General features: G+C 39.2%; 1 protein-coding gene across 8 annotated transcripts in view; it reads right to left on the reverse strand.

The window, feature by feature from the left end:
- Nucleotides 1-18334, reverse strand: part of CCDC66 (coiled-coil domain containing 66) — a 132110-nt gene that overhangs the window by 3549 nt on the left and 110227 nt on the right. For 7 of the 8 annotated variants that reach the window (XM_044933829.1, XM_044933828.1, XM_006071701.3 and 4 more), the window contains 7 exons: nucleotides 9784-9915; nucleotides 9138-9388; nucleotides 8751-8835; nucleotides 7729-7890; nucleotides 6348-6492; nucleotides 5731-5871; nucleotides 90-586 (listed from right to left, as the gene is read on the reverse strand). In XM_044933829.1, coding sequence (XP_044789764.1) covers nucleotides 90-586; nucleotides 5731-5871; nucleotides 6348-6492; nucleotides 7729-7890; nucleotides 8751-8835; nucleotides 9138-9388; nucleotides 9784-9915 — 1413 coding nt within the window. The remainder of the gene's footprint in view (nucleotides 1-89; nucleotides 587-5730; nucleotides 5872-6347; nucleotides 6493-7728; nucleotides 7891-8750; nucleotides 8836-9137; nucleotides 9389-9783; nucleotides 9916-18334) is intronic. The other variant, XM_025272120.2, reaches the window with a different exon arrangement.

Genomic DNA, 18334 nt, shown 5'->3' on the forward strand with positions numbered 1-18334 from the left:
TTTCTTGTCAAAACATGCATGTGAGGAACTGTAGTCTCATTCTAAAAACTTTGATGCATTTTAAAAAATATTTTTTAGAACAGCTTTACCTTTCTGACTAGCTGCCGCCTGAAACTTGGCTCAGTTTCTTGATGAGATGAATGAAGAACTTCTGGTGAAGTGCCTCTATTTTGAGAGATTTGTCCAGGATTACTTCTTTCAATCAAATGAAGCAGTTCCATCTGCCTTCTTATCTTTTTTTCTTCTCTCAGCTTTTGAAGTTGTTTAGGGTACTTTTCTGATGCGGGAATATACCTTCTGAGTGGCTTATTTATGTTCCAGTCAGGCCTTTTAGGACATTTCTTCATATGTTTTGTTTGCGTCTCTGTTCTTGTGATCTGATTACACTGGTCATTATACCAACTGTTTTCTTTTTCTAAGTTGGCTCCTTTAATCTGACTTACTAGTTCTTGCTTGTTATTCTTAGTGTTAAACTGTTCATTAAATTCTGCAACAATCTCAGGGGATGAACAATTTATAATTTCCCTCTCTGACACCGATCCACAGCGTGATTCTGTATTGGTAAATACTCCTATATTTAAGTCATCTAAAAAAAAGTTTCAGGTGATTAATTTTTCTTAAAATTGTGGTAAAATATGCATAATGCAAAACTTACCCATCTTAACCATTTTTTCAAAGGTATTAAAATTGCCCTCAAAAACTTTGTTTTGAAAATAAATTCTAAAGTTGTTGTAAAGCAGGGAGTTCAGCTCAGTGTCCCATATTGACCTAGAGGTGGGGGATGGGGGAGGTGGGAAGAAGGCTCAAGAGGGAGGAGATACCTACATACATATGGCCCTTTCACCTTGTACAGCAGAGACTAAGGCAACATTGTAAAGCAATTATATTCCAACAAAGAAAAACCTCTATACCCACTAAACAACTTCCCCCTTCCTGCCACCTGGTGGCAACCACCATCCTACCTTGTATGATTCTGACCACTATAAACACAAGTAGAATCTAAGGTATTTGTTTTTTTGTGACTTATTTCAGTTAGCATAATGTCCTCAAGGTTCATCCAAGCTGTAGCATATGTCAGAATTTCCTCCCTTTTTAAAGTGTGAGTAATTCCATTGTGTATATACCACATTTTTATTCATTCATCTGTCAGGGGACAGCTATTCAAGACCTCACTTTGTAGCTGTTTTGGGTCTACACCCGTAAGTGGAACTGCTGGACCATACAGTAATCGTACTTTAAATTTTCTGAGGCAGTGTCACAGTTTGCCATCACAGCTGAACCATTTTACATTCCCACCAATAAGGCACAAGTGTTCTAATTTTCCTAAATCTTTCATTAAACCCTTTTTAAGTGCACAATTCAGTGGTACCAAGCACACCCATGAGGCCACACAATTCCAGAACCAATCAACACCTCCCGCAGAAACCCTGCACCCACTGCAGTAACTCCCCATTCCACCTCCTTCCCAAACCCCAGCAACCTCACTCAACTATCCATACGTGAATTTGTTCATGAACCCCAGATTCCTTATACCAGTGAAACTATTAATATACAATATTTGTGCCTCCATGCACAACTGCCCCCTCCCCTCAACTCCAGCTTATTGCATTCAAGGGTCATTCAACCTGTAGCACATACCAGAATCTCAAGATGATTCATTCTTACCATCACATAATAGAGATCACTTTTTAAACCCAACTTCCAAACAGGATTTGTCCTGGTTTTCACTTAGAAATGCAAGATTATAATTTTTAGGGAAATGTTGATTGCTACTGATAGTGCATTTCATGTATTTGTTTTAATGTTTCATGTACCATCATGCTATGCCAGCAGACTATCCCTGAATTGCATATAACCTTTCCCTTTTTTCCATTTTGAAAACAAGAAAAGTTCACCATTGGGAAAAAAGACATCTGAAATTTCCTTACAACTTATATAATGTTCATGATTATACATATGCTCTACTGCCACAACAGCTGGTAGCCTCAAACTTACAAAGGCTATTTTTCCACATATGATTGAAATTTTAAATTCACAAGTAGCTAAGTAAAGGAGGTCTGGATTGCCCATTAAAAAAAAAAGAAGTCCACCTATTAATCTAAATGTGTTACTCCAGGCTAGAGCTGCCCCAGGACTAATTCCTACTAGTAAGGCTGCCCAGCCCACATCATCCTCATACTGGATATCGTTTGCCACTTTAGACCCATTTACACCCTTCTCTCCCCTGCTCTCAGGCTGATTGGTAAGAACCTTATCAGTGGTTTTCTGGATCCTTGGGCTTCTGTTTTTATCAAGAGTTCATATGCAGATTACAGGAAAGGAAAAGACAATTCAGGGTATTTATTCCACTGTCTCAGTCCCTATGAGCTAACCTCAGGCTGACTACCTTTCCCAGAGGTCACAGTTTCCCTCCAAGTTACCTCTATCCAACGCTTGTCCTCTAGATTCCAGTAACACTCCAGTTGCCACTAGCACCAGAGCATTACTGCTATATTCCCGCACATCCACTCCTTTGAAAATAATCCCTTTCTAAATTAAGTCATCTTTAATTACTCTACTGATATTTGAGGACCCTGATGGATTACATTCCCTCAGAGTCACCCAGTGATGATATACATAATTTCACAGTCTTAAAAACTTAGTTTGACTTTAGTTGATGTGTAGGATTTATATAACTTTGTTATTACTCTGGACATAGAGAAGGGACCAAACCAGATTTCACACTAAGAGCTAACTATTAAAAAAATACCAAGGGCTCATGAGCAGAATGATTTCAGATAACTAAGCAGGTTGCTTTAACTCTCTCTTCCTTTTTCAAATTCCTTTCTACTTTCCTGTCATAGGATGTGGGTAATCTTGTTATACTGAAGAAAGATCTAAGATTAACTGGCAGAAAATCGTGTTATGTAGAGAATGGATTTCTTTAAGACAGTACCAGCCAACTCCTATTTCCAGAGGAATATTATCCCCTACTTAATGGCAAGCCAGATTGTTTTTTTGTCTAAGTTACCAAGACCACAAATACCTGATAGCAGGGTCTACTGGTAATTAGTTTAAAGAGTGAAGGGCTCTAGTTCAAGGTGGTGACCTATGAAGATACTGAACTCACCTCCAATGGACACACTCAACCTACACATACATATGGAACAATTCCCTCTTAAAAAACCTAAAAAACTGGCTGGGCGACCCCTACATACTGGGCAAGTGAGAAAGCCCCACTATCCAAGCAGGTGAGAGAGGCTGAGCCACCATCGAGCTATAAACCCTGTCCCTGTGCTACAACCCACAATTGGGAGGAAGTCAAGACTCAGGAGCTTTCCTCCAAGGAGCGAAGGGTTTGAACCCCACACTGAGCATCCCCACTTTTAAGATCTGCACAGAATAGATAAATGCCCCAAAACATCTAACATGAAAACCAAAACTAGACTCAAAGCTACAGCAGAAGGGAAAAAGAGCTCTTCAAGGGTCACCTACTCCGGGCCCAGTGCAGAGGCAGCCAATCACACCGATACGAAGGAAGCTCATTTAAAATTAGGTTGAAAAAAAAATTAGTTGAAGCGTTGCCCCAAGGGGTAGGCATGTAACAACACATCTACGGGCTTGCTGGAATCCTCTCTCTCACATGGGGGTGTGGAAAGAGGCTGGTGGGCATCACCTTTTATTTTAAAAAAAGAACCACCACCACTAGGCCTGTTATTTCCACCTTGCTGCCCCTGCCGTTACACTCCGGAGCTTCCAGGGGAGTGGCAGGAGGCATCTTAGCACTCTCCCTCCCCCTTGTTCTAGCTGCTGCCTGCCATCTTCACCCTCTCCCTTTACTCCAGGCCAGACAGCCAGTATCTCCTGGCAGGGAACTTCTGCGAGCACCTGGTGCCCTGGTTTCTGCATCTGTTGACCAGTGGCTGCCCCCTGACAGACTGGCTCTGGAGGCCAGGGTCCCATTGCCTTATTCTTGGGTCCCATGAAACTGTAACAATCAGAGAAATAGCTCTTGACAGAGTATCAACGCCAAGGACACTGCATAAGCAGCAGGCTAAAACAAACCACCAGTCTTTCTGAGAAAGATCCCTACTTGCTTTTCCAAAAGGTTTAGCCTGAAGGAAAGGCTTAAGTTTGGCACACATCGAGGGGCCTATGGATAAGCTCTCAGGGAATGGAGGTCATTAGATGTAACCTTTGCATTTTTCTCTGCTTTACGCCAGCAAGGCAGTGTTTCCCCAGAAGTTTATAGGCTTGTATGGTGTACCAAGTTTTGCAGGTGCCGCCAGGGGATACCCTACAACACCGGGTCCCAGCGGCCAAGGGCTTCTGCTTGCAGGTCCCACAGAACTCTAACCAATGGGGTGTGTGTTCCAGGTCTCATGAGACTAAAACAGTTGAAGAGACAATTACTGGCAGGTTACCAACCACAGAGCACCGGACAAAGCTGAAACACACACCCTCATCTTTCCATGAGAAAGGCCTAGGGGCAGGCCCCAGGTCTGCACACACCCAGTCCTGCTGGTTTCTCAGAGCAACCCATCTCACAGACACCTCTGCCTCTCTGCAGCCTGCTGCTATCTCCCAGAAAAGAGCTTTACACTTGTTTGGAGCCCCAGTCTGTGCCACTGACAGTATAAACGTCATGGTATATACCTGAAACTAATGTTATGCGTCAGTTATATCTCAATTTTACGTTTTAAAACAAAATAAAAAGTTACTGGAAGTTATTTTTTTTTTAATTACTTTAAAAAAGACATTTCCTGGACATATAGGTGGAAGGCTGAAAGGATTCACAGTAAGCCTATGATAATGACACCCAACATGGGTATTACTTAATTACTTACGTAAAAATTTAAAAGAAGCACATGAAAAGATGCTTAATGTCAGCAGTCATGATGAGAGCACTTTACAACCATGAGAATCAGTACGAGTGAGGCTATAAAGAAACTGGAACCTTCAGACATCGTGGTGGGAATGTAAAATGGTATGGCTGCTTTGGAAGACAGTTTAGTAGTTCTTCAAAACTTTAAACATAGTTACTCCATGACTTTGCAATGCTACTCTTCTCCCCCAAGAGACTGAAAATCTATGTCTACGTAAATATTTGTACAGTAATGCTCACAGCAGTGTTATCTCTAATAGCCAAAAAGTGGAATTAAATGGAGGAACAAAAACAAAATATGGTGGTATATGCATAAAATGGAAAACTGTTCAGTGATAAAAAGGATGAAGCCTTACTGTCATATGTTACAACAGAAATGAACCTTAAAACATGCTAAGTGAAAGAATCCAGACAGAAAAGATTTCAATCATATGGAATGTCCAGAATAGACAAATCCAGAGACAGAAAGTAGTCTGGTGGTTGCCCAGGAATAGAGAGGAAGGAGGAAATGGAGAATGACTGTTGATGGGTACAGAGTTTCTTTTTGGAGTGGTAAAAATGTTCTAAAAAATAACTATGGTGATGGCTGTACAACTCTGAATATAAAAACTGAATTGTATCCTTTAAAAAACACTGAATTGTATCCTTTAAAGGGGTTAATTTAATGCTATGTAAATTATATCTTAATAAAGATGCTATAGTGAAATTAAAAACCAAGAGATATCTTCATTTTCTCTTACTTGAAAACCTTAAATTCCTTTAAATTTTAAACTTGAACTTAATTTTAAACTTTAAATTAATTTAACTTAATTTTAACTGTGATTTTAAGTAAACTTTAAGCCAAATCACCATTTATCAACCAATACCTGTCTGCACACCAGTGTCCTTCCTGGGAGAGGTTGTAGAGTTGATGTATGTATCCATCTTACCACTCACTCCATCCAAGCCATGTCTTGAGTTTCCAGTGTTGTTAGTAGAGGCATTATATTCCACTTGTATTGTATCAACTGGCAAGAGAAGTAAGTTTTACTGATAAAATGATGCAGCAGCAAGTAAATGCATATAAGACTTTTAGTTTAATCAAGTAGTGTAAACACTGCAATAAAAATTTAGAAGGGCTAGCCTAAAGTTTCTTATAAAAAGTTACCAGCATTTTTATCCCTTACTGAACTTAGGGTGATTACTTAATGGACAACTCTGTACAAATGGGTACAAAATACATTTTACCTATTGTGAGGGAAACGTTAAGAAAATATATGTGAAAAGATACTGAAAAGTTCAGCATTATTTAGTTCTACTCTTAACGCAATTTCCCAAGTAAGCATTATAAAATTACATTAGTTCAAAGTTTGAAATTCGTTAAAAAGTACTTAGTTAACAAGTGTTTAAAGGTATTAAAAAGAGGCAATTATTCTCAATCTTTTTTTTTTTTATTCTCAATCTTAAAAAAATACTATATAAATAAAATTCTAGTTGTGCTTACTGCCTAGATTTTGAATCAATCTAGAAGTGTCATGTCCCTTTTGAGCCAATTCTCGGATTCTCTGTTCTTGTTTCAGCCTCTGTGCCAGCTCCTGCGCTCTCTGCATCGTCTGGAACAGCTTATTCGTCTGCAGAGTCATCATTTCCTATCAATGTCGAAGTGCACAAAGTTATAAGTACAATTATCAAACATGTACAGACGTGACTATTCTCTCTCAGTAATAATAATTTTCTAAGGTCCTACTATATGCCAGGCACTATTCAAGAAACTGAGTAGCGCAGCCAACAGAACAAAGTTCCTTCCTTTTTGGAGCTCATATTTTAGTATCTTTTTCTACAGCTGATTAGACCACAAACACAAAAACTCTTTCGCCCACTCAAGATTATACTAATAAAGTTTCCAAAGCTTCTAAAACCAATGGTCAACTCCATAATTTTATTAAGGTAAAAGAAAACTAGAGAGGCCAGAAAGTTTTGAGTTTCTTCATGTTAGAAAAAAATCACAAACTTTTTTGCCAACCCACTAGATAATTAAGAACTAATACTCAAGACTTATGGTCATTTTTTACAATTCAAGCAAATGACATTCTTTTTTCATGTACGTAGTTATTTCATAGATATAGTTGGCTCAGCACATTCTATGTATCCAAATCAGAAACTAAACCATTTGTACATTCATCAGCTAATTCTGAAGCAAAGGTTGCAAGCGGGAACTGGCAAGAAAAGGCGAGCTCTCGACGCCACCACGCCGCCTCCAAGCTCCAGGGCAAGTGCTGCGTTGTCTATTCTGTAAATCTCATGAACCTTTGGCGATCGAACGTCACTGTATAATCTGCTCTTTGTCAGGTCCACTCAAACACAGCGCTTGGTATCACCATACCTATGCAGTCTGCACCACTTGCTACAGAGGTTCTCCTACTCTTTTTAACAGATCTTTAATTAGCACAGAGGAATCCTTCAACATAGCAACAGAATCTATGATCAATCCCAGCCAGTCATTCTGCAAGTAAATGCTCCTGTTCACAAATGAATACAGACAGAAAGCCCAATCATTTCTCTTAACATGTCTAGAAATTAATCATCATTGCTTAGGAAACACTTCAAAATTAAGCATATGGAAAATTTTTGTTTTATGTTGTAATAACTCATCTTGACCTCCCCTCTCCTCAGAGGAGAGAAAAAAATAGCATCTGTGAAAAAATCTTTTGAAAAAATAACAGCTCCAGCTTTCTTCCTACTTACAAAACCTTTACACAAAGCTTTAATGCTTCTGTATACAGCTTCACTATTTCAAAATACATGCAAATGTTCTGTTTATTTTTTCTTTAAAAACAAACCCACTTTTACTTTAAAATGTCACAGTTAGGATACAGATAACCTACTTCCTTTTGTTTTTGCTTAAGTATGTCTTCTTCATACTGTTTCTGCATCTCTTCTCGTTCCCGGGCTAGGCGACGCTCCTCCTCTTGTTCCTCCTTCTTTCTCTGCTCTTCTTCGAGCTGCTTTTTCTTGCGCTTCTCTTCTACCTGAGCAGTGATAGCTTTCTAACTCATAAACAGTAACATAAATCACTGTCATAAATTTAAAAAATTCACACAGCATTTTTCTGGTGTTTCAAAATGTTCATCAAATATAGAGAAGGTAGTATGTACATGAGTTAAGTTAGAATGTCAAGTTAAATTAGAATGTCAGGTTTTCCCCATCTCCCACCTGTCAAGTTCTACATGCCTTTTCTTTAACCCCAGGAGGGCTCTTAGAAGAACTAAGAAAACCAACTGAGGAAAGAATCTCAGTGTTTAACCTAGTGCCTGGTAAAAACAGCAGATGCTCTAGAAATGTCTGTTCACTTAACTGACTGTTAACTACATGAACTAAGCCAAATTCTTCACACAGTAGACATTTTAAAGAATTATTAGACATTCAAGTCCCTTTAGTATTAGACTAAAATTAGGGTAGAATTTTAATCTTAGTTTCCTTCCTTATATTATCTGCTAGATTTCTTAATCATAATTTTACCTCAATCCTTTATATATATTTCCCTTTCAAAGACCTAATTCTCACCCTAAACAGAATTCAGAAGAACTGGCGGGAAAAACAAAAAACAAAAAGCAAAAACAACTCAATACTAACTTAAACAGATTCAGTATCATTTCAAATATACAACCTATACATTAGAGACCTCCTCTCTTGGAAGGCAGGTGGTTGTAGCATGTGATACGACCTAGTTCTCAAAATGAGCAAGATTCTAACATAATGCCAGTTGGGGTAGGAATCAGATATAATCACAGGATTGTACAGGCTTGTGTTATAAATTTATAGCAAAATTTTAATTTCCATTCACTTAGGTATCTAGGCCACGATTACTAACTATTAAGGCAAAGAACAACATGTTACAATGCAATACCTGATGTTCTAACTGCTTTTGTCGCCTCCTGTCTCGTTCCTCAATCTGAGCTGGGTCCAAAAGAGCAGTCATAGAACGGAGAAAGCTGCCAAGATAGACATATTAGCTACTTAAAACCCACAAAGGTGGGTTTAACAAACTACTAACTCATTTTTGTTTGAAATACATCATTTCTAATTTTTTTTTTTTTTTGATAGGCAAGAAGTAGATTAATATAGGACAGCTGAAAGAGATACAAGTGGGAAGGCAAGGGAGCTCTACCGAGTCATTTCTACTATAAATAAAAATAGGAAACTGAAAACAATTAAGATATAAACAATACAACAGCCCTAAAAAAAAGCACACAGACTTTCTTAAACATCAATAAATACTGAAGAATGAACTTACTTCGTTTTCTGAATGTTTGCCACAGCTGTATCTCTAAAAGGTTTCACTGTATGTTCCTCCTCTGAAGGTTCAATCTGGCTTCCCACTGTAGGTGTATAAAGACTGCTGATATCAGCCAGCTCCTGAGTGTCCGGAGAGACACAGAAGTACTCTGGTTGTTTTTGCACTGACTGAGCAGATAGTCGAGACTGAGAACCAGGATAGTTCTTTAAGGAATCAAAATGCATCGCCCATCTGTCACGTTCCTCACCCTAATCACGACAAACAAGAACTGCTAAGAATTTTAATAACTCTTTTTACATTTAAAATCCCACATGACAAATAACACAATTGCTAAAAGTCACCACACAGCAAAACAAGCATCATGAAAATTAACAAAACCGCATTCTGTATTGATTCCACATACGTTGAGACAGCTAAGCTTAGAGAATATGAAAAACGCAAAGAATTAGGAAATGTCTAACAAGTTACAAGAAACTATGCAAAATCGCACTTACTAAACTCATTCAAAAAAGGTTCACAAGAGGAAATGTGGAAAAATTTAAATATTCCAGTCTTGTCATGCAGTTTTAGGATACTTTTAAGTTTATGATTAAAGATGTTTAATTTTTTTTCCCCTGTATACCCATGAAACTTTATAAATTACCACTGAGGATTTAATATTCTCCTCTGCTTTTCTTTGCCGGTCATCGTCTATTTGCTTGTTCAACTCTTCAATCCATTTTCTCTGCTGTTCTTGTTTCACAGCACTGAAAGGCTGCTCCAGCAGTACTGCTTCCTAAACAACAGCCATCAATACCATTAAAAGTTTACATTTCTCTTCCTAATCACTTTATCTTTTACAAATCTTTCCGAAGAATTTATATAGATTTAATGTGGTAATATATTTATTTCTAAGAGATGCAATAATTTTAAACAAAAAAACTCAAGTATACAAGGAGCCCTCATAGCCAACAAGAGTCTGAAATGCAGTGAAGTGAAGTTGCTCAGTCGTGTCTGACTCTGCGACCCCACAGACTGTAGTCTACCAGGCTCCTCAGTCCATGGAACTTCCCAGGCAAGAGTACTGGAGTGGGTTGCCGTTTCCTTCTCCAGGGGATCTTCCCAATTCAGGGACTGAACCCAGGTATCCCACATTGCAGGCAGACGCTTTACCATCTGAGCCACCAGGGGGACAGTACTTGGGTGCAATCTCAAAAACAACAGAATAATCTCAGTTCGTCTCCAAGGCAAATCATTCAACATCATAGTAATCCAAGTCTATGCCTCAACTACTGATGCTGAAGAAGCTAAAGTTAACCAAATCTATGAAGACCTCTAACACCTTCTAGAACTAATACCAAAAACAGATGTCCTTTTCATCACAGGGGACTGGAATGCAAAAGCAGGAAGAGATACCTGGAATAAAGGCAAGTTTGGCCTTGGAGTACAAAATAAAGCACAGCAAAGGCTAACAGAATTTTGTCAAGGAACACGCTAGTCATAGCAAACATCCTTTTTCAACAACAGAAGAGACGACTCTACATGTGGACATCACCAAGTGGTCAACATTAAAATCAGAATGATTATGTTTGCAGCCGAAGAGAGCAGCTTTATATAGACAGCAAAAACAAGACCCAGAGCTGACTGTGGCTCATTCCATTAGCTCCTTTGCAAAATCCAGGCTCAAATTGAAGAAAGTAGGGAAAATCACTATGCTATTCAGGTATGACCTAAATCAAATCCCTTATGATTACGCAGTGGAAGTGAGGAATAGATTCAAGGGATTAGATCTGTTAGACAGAATGCCTGAAGAACTGTGGATGGAGGTTCATAACACTGTACAGAAGGAAATGATCAAAACCATCGCAAAGGAAAAGAAACACAAGAAGGCAAAGTGCCTGTTTGAGGAGGATTTACAAATAGCTGAGGAAAAAAGAGAAGTGAAAGGCCAAGGAGATACAGAAAATTATACCCAACTGAATGCAGAGTCCCAGAGAATAGGAAGGAGTGATAAGAAGGCCTTCTAAAATGAACAATGTAAAGAAATGGAGGAAAACAATAGAATGGGAAAGACTAGAGATAACTTCAAGAAAGTTGGCGATATCAAGGGTACATTTCGTGCAAGGATGGGCATGATAAAGGACAAAAATGGTATGGACCTAAAAGAAGGAGAAGAGATTAAGAAGAGGTGGCAACTATATGAGAAAGGTCTTAACGACCCAGATAACCACGATGGTATGGTCACTCACCTAGAACAGGACATTCTGCAATGTAAAGTCAAGTGATCCTTAGGAAGCATTACTATGAACAAAGCTAAAGGAAGTGATGGAATTCTAGCTGAGCTACTGTAAATCCTAGAAAATAATGCTGTTATAGTGTTCTACTCGGTATGTCGGCAAATTTGGAAAACTCAGTAGTGGTCAAAGGGTTGGAAAAGGTCAGCTTTGATTCCAATTCCAAAGAAAGGCAATGCCAAAGAATGTTCAAACTACTGTACAACTATGCTCATTTCACATACTAGCAAGGTTATGCTCAAAATCTTTCAAGCTAGAGAAATTCCAGAAGTACAAGCTGGGTTTTGAAGAGCAGAGGAACCAGAGATCAAATTGCCAACATTTGTTGGATCATGGAGAAAGGAAGAGAATTCCAGAAAAATATCTACTTCTGCTTCATCAACTACACTAAAGCTTTTGTGTGGATCACAGCAAACTATGGAAAATCATCCGAGATGGGAATACCAGACCACCTTACCTGTATTCTGAGAAACATGTATGCAGGTCAAGACACAAGAGTTAAAACCAGACATGGACAACAGACTGGTCCAACATGGAAAAGGAGTATGTCAAGGCTGTATTGTCACCCTGCTTATTTAACTTCTAGGCAGAATACATCATGCAAAATGCCAGACTGGATGAATCACTAGCTGGAATAAAGACTGCCCGGAGAAATATCAACAACTTCAGATATGCAGATGATACTACAATAATGGCAGAAAGTGAAGAGAACTAAAGAGCCTCTTGATGAGGGTCAAAGAGGTGAGTGAAAAAACTGGCTTGAAACTCATCATTAAAAAAACTAACATTATGGCATCCAGTTCTATCACTTCATGGCAAATAGGGAAAAAGTGGAAACAGTGGCAGATTTTATTTTCTTAGGCTCCAAAATCACTGCAGACATTGACCACAGCCATGAAATTAAAAAGAAGCTTACTCCTTGGAAGAAAAGCTATGACAAAACCTAGAGAGTGTATTAACACAGAGACATCACTTTGCTGACAAAGGTCCATATAGTCAAAGCTATGGTTTACCAGTAGTCATGTGAGATGTGAGATGTGAGATCTACGGATGTGAGAACTGGACCATAAAGAAGGCTGAGCGCCAGAGAACTGATGCTATCCTATTGTGGTGCTAAAGAAGACCCCTGAGTCTGCAAGGAGATCAAACCAGTTGATCTTAAAAGATATCAATCCTCAATATTCATTGGAAGAACCATTGCTAAAGCTGAACTTCCATTACTCTGGCCATCTGATGCCAAGAGCCGATGCACTGCAAAAGATCCTGATGCTGGGAAAGAGTGAAGGCAAATGGAGAGGGGGGGAAACAGAGGTTAAGATAGTTATCATCACCAATTCAATCGACATGAATTTGAGCAAACTCCACGAGATAGTGGAAGACAGAGGAATCTCGTATGCTACAGTCCATGGAGTTGCTGAGTTGGACACGACTTAGCAACTAAAAAGCAATACAAGTCAATTTTTCAGAACGATATTTTTAACACATACTAGCAGAAGGATATAACTAACAGTAAAGAAATGAAGTTTTCTAATGAAAATTCTAAATTTCTAATGAAAATAGGAAATTCTCCAAAACAACTACAGATTTTAAAATTTCTAGCCTAATATAGTCTCATTTACTTTGAAAGGAAATTACTAATAATCTGAATAGATGACTACTGTTTACATCTGGCTTCAGAATACAAAAACACTGCTTTTGGACCAAGAGTCAGGAGGATATAACAGAGCCAGCTGCTTTCTCTTTTGAATCATAATGTCTCTCAGTGTATTTTCCCCCCATTTCTGCTGTGACAGCTCTATCAAGATCTATGATACTTCAATAAGAAAAATACATTGTGTCCAGAATAAGTCCCTGAATTTTATGAAAAAACAAAAACAAAAAACAGCAGCATAAACGTTTATTGTTGTTTTAACCTAGGAGAGTTTACTATGCTTTAACAAAAAAGAAAAGGATATATTCTACTCAAAGTGTCTTGAAAGGCAAGTTATGCAATGAAACATTCTGTTACATGACATAACTACAGGACATAATTTTAAAAAGTTTGACAGAATAAGATAATAGAGATATACCTTACAATATTACTTTCTGTCCATAGTTTCATCAGAAATAACGGCAAAGCTCAAAGTTTACAACCAACTGCCTTGATCAAAGGAAATACTTAAAAAGGAAAAATCTTAGTATCTCAGATGCTCCCACACATTTTTAAACAGAAAAAAACCATCCATTTAAGTCTAAAGAAACTACTCAAAAGGAGCTTTATCTTCAGGTAAGTGATTTAACAATTCTATTTTTAGAAATGTTATTTTAGAGATCAAACTGGGGGTTGGGGGAAGGACCCTTTGAACTCTTTAAAAAATTCACAGGGTGGTCCAGTGGTTAGGACTCCATGCTTTCATTGCCAAGGGAGCAGGTTCAATCCCTGGTCAGGGAACTAAGATCCCACAGGCAGAGCACAGTGGCCAAGAAAACAAAAACAAAACAAAAAAATTCACAGCAAATGGCATGAATCATCATAGAATGCTATAATCTGTTTCTTAAGTCTGATGTAACTAGATCTGGTTTCAAATTTTGGTGAAGTCTCAAATTATTCAAAAATAAGACACAAGTCAAAATACCTTTGAAAATTCTTAAAATCCTCACTAAGTGTTTCATATATATGTCTTCTATTTACAAGCCTGTAGAAGATTTAATCATCAGTTCTTCTAATTCAGTCTTCAATGTCTTACTCAAGGATGTCTTACAAAGCCATTACCATTCACTTGCTTCCCAACTAATTAAGTCATTTCACTTCTTCAATTGAGTAGAAAACTCTTTATTACTTTCTTGTTTGCAACTTTTCCCTAGTGTGCATTCAGGTAGAAGAATGAAAGATAAAGACCTGGGGAATGGGAGAGGTGGTAGGTAAATGAAGTCTTTTTTTTTTTTTATACAGTTTTTTTTTTAAAAACAGTTATACAGTTTTTATACACTGAGTCTTTGCTGCTGCACGCAGGCTTTCTCTAGTTATGGCAAGTGCGGCCTACTCTTCGTTGTGGTACAGGCTTCTCATTGTAGTGGTTTCTCTTGTTGCGGAGCATGGGCTCTGGGCACACAGGCTTCAGTAATTATGGCCTGCAGGATTAGCTGCTTTGCGGCACGTGAAATCTACCCAGACCAGGGATCAAACCCCTGTCTCCTGCACTGGCAGGCAGATTCTTAACCACTAGACCAAAAGGGAGGTCCTCAAGTCTCACAATTACTGAGCTCATTTTAGTTGAAATTGAGTAAGGCTGCTGCTGCTGCTGCTAAGTCACTTCAGTTGTGTCCGACTCTGTGCGACCCCATAGACGGCAGCCCACCAGGCTCCCCCGTCCCTGGGATTCTCCAGGCAAGAACACTGGAGTGGGCTGCCATTTCCTTCTCCAATGCATGAAAGTGAAAAGTGAAAGTGAAGTCGCTCAGTCGTGTCCGACTCTTCGCGATGCCATGGACTGCAGCCCACCAGGCTCCTCTGTCCATGGGATTTTCCAGGCAAGAGTACTGGAGTGGGGTGCCATTGCCTTCTCCGATTGAGTAAGGCAGATAAATGTAAAATACAATACACACTGTGTAACAAATGTGTTATGATTAGCTAGCACCTCCCTTCCATTAATTCTTCCATATATCTAAGGAAAGAAACTTCTTTTTCTAGGCTTATCCACTTTTTCAATTTCTCTCCTTCACATTAATGACCTGAGATTTCCCTTCCTTCCCCTACATAAAAACTCCTTTTTAAAACACCTATTTTGAGCTTATTCTTAACTGATAGCCTTGAATGAAAACTCATTTTCATAGGTACTCAATACACACTTCCTCACAAACAGTTCCTAAAGTAAATTTTTAGCTACCTTCAAGTCATTCTATGTTAGAAAATGTTAGTCTTACTATAATAAATGCTGTATGAATGGCAGGTATATCAGAACTGAAAGTAGTTTCCAAATGGTCACCTTGACACACCCAGTGCTGTTTCATTTAATTCTCTCCTTAAAGCACGTCTGGGAAAGAATAATCAGCGGTGACTTTGCCAAAGGAGTCCTGTTTGTTGTCAGTGCATGATTTCAAGTCTAGATACCAGGAGCCTCTTACTTTAGACACTTCTGTTCACCTACTCATCTTGTCTAATCAGTAGGCATAAAAGGCATTCTTCTGGATGGTGGGTAGTTTCAGGACACTGAGCTACAAAGAACCAGATCTTCCAAGAGGAAGAGCAGCACAACTAAGAGCTATATACAATCATTTGGGGGCGGGGGGGGGGGGGGTGAGCACTTTGAACTTCAAAGTTACTTTCAGTTCAGTTCAGTTCAGTCGCTCGGTCGTGTCCAACTCTTTGCGACCGCATGAATCGCGGCACGCCAGGCCTCCCTGTCCATCACCAACTCCCAGAGTTCACCCAGACTCACGTCCATCGAGTCAGTGATGCCATCCAGCCATCTCATCCTCTGTCATCCCCTTCTCCTCCTGCCCCCAGTCCCTCCCAGCATCAGGGTCCTTTCCAATGAGTCAACTCTTCACATGAGGTGGCTAAAGTACTGGAGTTTCAGCTTTAGCATCATTCCTTCCAAAGAAATCCCAGGGCTGATCTCCTTGCAGTCCAAGGGACTCTCAAGAGTCTTCTCCAACACCACAGTTCAAAAGCGTCAATTCTTCGGCGCTCAGCCTTCTTCACAGTCCAACTCTCACATCTGTACATGACACAGGAAAAACCATAGCCTTGACTAGACGAACCTTTGTTGGCAAAGTAATGTCTCTCCTTTTGAATATACTATCTAGGTTGGTCATAACTTTCCGTCCAAGGAGTAAGTGTCTTTTAATTTCATGGCTGCAGTCACCATCTGCAGTGATTTTGGAGCCCAGAAAAATAAAGTCTGACACTGTTTCCACTGTTTCCCCATCTATTTCGCATGAAGTGATGGGACCGGATGCCATGATCTTAGTTTTCTGAATGTTGAGTTTTAAGCCAATTTTTTCACTCTCCACTTTCACTTTCATCAAGAGGCTTTTGAGTTCCTCTTCACTTTCTGCCATAAGGGTGGTGTCATCTGCATATCTGAGGTTATTGATATTTCTCCTGGCAATCTTGATTCCAGCTTGTGCTTCTTCCAGTCCAGCGTTTCTCATGATGTACTCTGCATAGAAGTTAAATAAACAGGGTGACAATATACAGCCTTGACGAACTCCTTTTCCTATTTGGAACCAGTCTGTTGTTCCATGTCCAGTTCTAACTGTTGCTTCCTGACCTGCATACAAATTTCTCAAGAGGCAGATCAGGTGGTCTGGTATTCCCATCTCTTTCAGAATTTTCCACAGTTTATTGTGATCCACACAGTCAAAGGCTTTCGCATAGTCAATAAACCAGAAATAGATGTTTTTCTGGAACTCGCTTGCCTTTTCCATGATCCAGTGGATGTTGAACAATTTGATCTCTGGTTCCTCTGCCTTTTCGAAAACCAGCTTGAACATCAGGAAATTCACAGTTCACGTATTGCTAAAGCCTGGCTTGGAGAATTTTGAGCATTACTTTACTAGCGTGTGAGATGAGTGCAATCGTGTGGTAGTTTGAGCATTCTTTGGCACTGCCTTTCTTTGGGATTGGAATGAAAACTGACCTTTTCCAGTCCTGTGGCCACTGCTGAGTTTTCCAAATTTGCTGGCATATTGAGTGCAGCACTTTCACAGCATCATCTTTCAGGATTTGAAATAGCTCAACTGGAATTCCATCACCTCCACTAGCTTTGTTCATAGTGATGCTTTCTAAGGCCCACTTGACTTCACATTCCAGGATGTCTGGCTCTAGGTCAGTGATCACACCATCGTGATTATCTGGGCCGTGAAGATCTTTTTTGTACAGTGCTTCTGTGTATTCTTGCCATCTCCTCTTAATATCTTCTGCTTCTGTTAGGTCCATACCATTTCTGTCCTTTATCGAGCCCATCTTTGCATGAAATGTTCCCTTGGTATCTCTAATTTTCTTGAAGAGATTTCTAGTCTTTCCCATTCTGTTGTTTTCCTCTATCTCTTTGCATTGATCGCTAAAGAAGGCTTTCTTATCTCTTCTTGCTATTCTTTGGAACTCTGCATTCAGATGCTTATACCTTTCCTTTTCTCCTTTGCTTTCGCTTCTCTTCTTTTCACAGCTATTTGTAAGGCCTCCCCAGACAGCCATTTTGCTTTTTTGCATTTCTTTTCCATGGGGATGGTCTTGATCCCTGTCTCCTGTACAATGTCACGAACCTCATTCCATAGTTCATCAGGCACTCTATCAGATCTAGGCCCTTAAAACTATTTCTCACTTCCACTGTATAAGCATAAGGGATTTGATTTAGGTCATACCTGAATGGTCTAGTGGTTTTCCCTACTTTCTTCAATTTAAGTCTGAATTTGGCAATAAGGAGTTTATGATCTGAGCCACAGTCAGCTCCTGGTCTTGTTTTGGCTGACTGTATAGAGCTTCTCCATCTCTGGCTGCAAAGAATATAATCAATCTGATTTCGGTGTTGACCATCTGGTGATGTCCATGTATAGAGTCTTCTCTTGTGTTGTTGGAAGAGAGTGTTTGTTATGACCAGTGTATTTTCTTGGCAAAACTCTATTAGTCTTTGCCCTGCTTCATTCCGTATTCCAAGGCCAAATTTGCCTGTTACTCCAAGTGTTTTTTGACTTCCTACTTTTTCAATCCAGTCCCCTATAATGAAAAGGACATCTTTTTTGGGTGTTAGTTCTAAAAGGTCTTGTAGGTCTTCATAGAACTTTAGAATCCTCTGAAACAGGCCTATAGAGTTTCCTTCCCTCCTTCTACTTTCTTTGGGTTTAACTGTTACAATTCTTTCTCTAACTTCTTCAAATGAATACTTAGATCATTGATGTTTTGTTTTCAGTCTTCTGTTCCAAGAAATGCATTTAAGC

Source organism: Bubalus bubalis, chromosome 21 (genome assembly GCF_019923935.1).
Source record: "Bubalus bubalis isolate 160015118507 breed Murrah chromosome 21, NDDB_SH_1, whole genome shotgun sequence".
Lineage (NCBI taxonomy): Eukaryota > Metazoa > Chordata > Mammalia > Artiodactyla > Bovidae > Bubalus > Bubalus bubalis.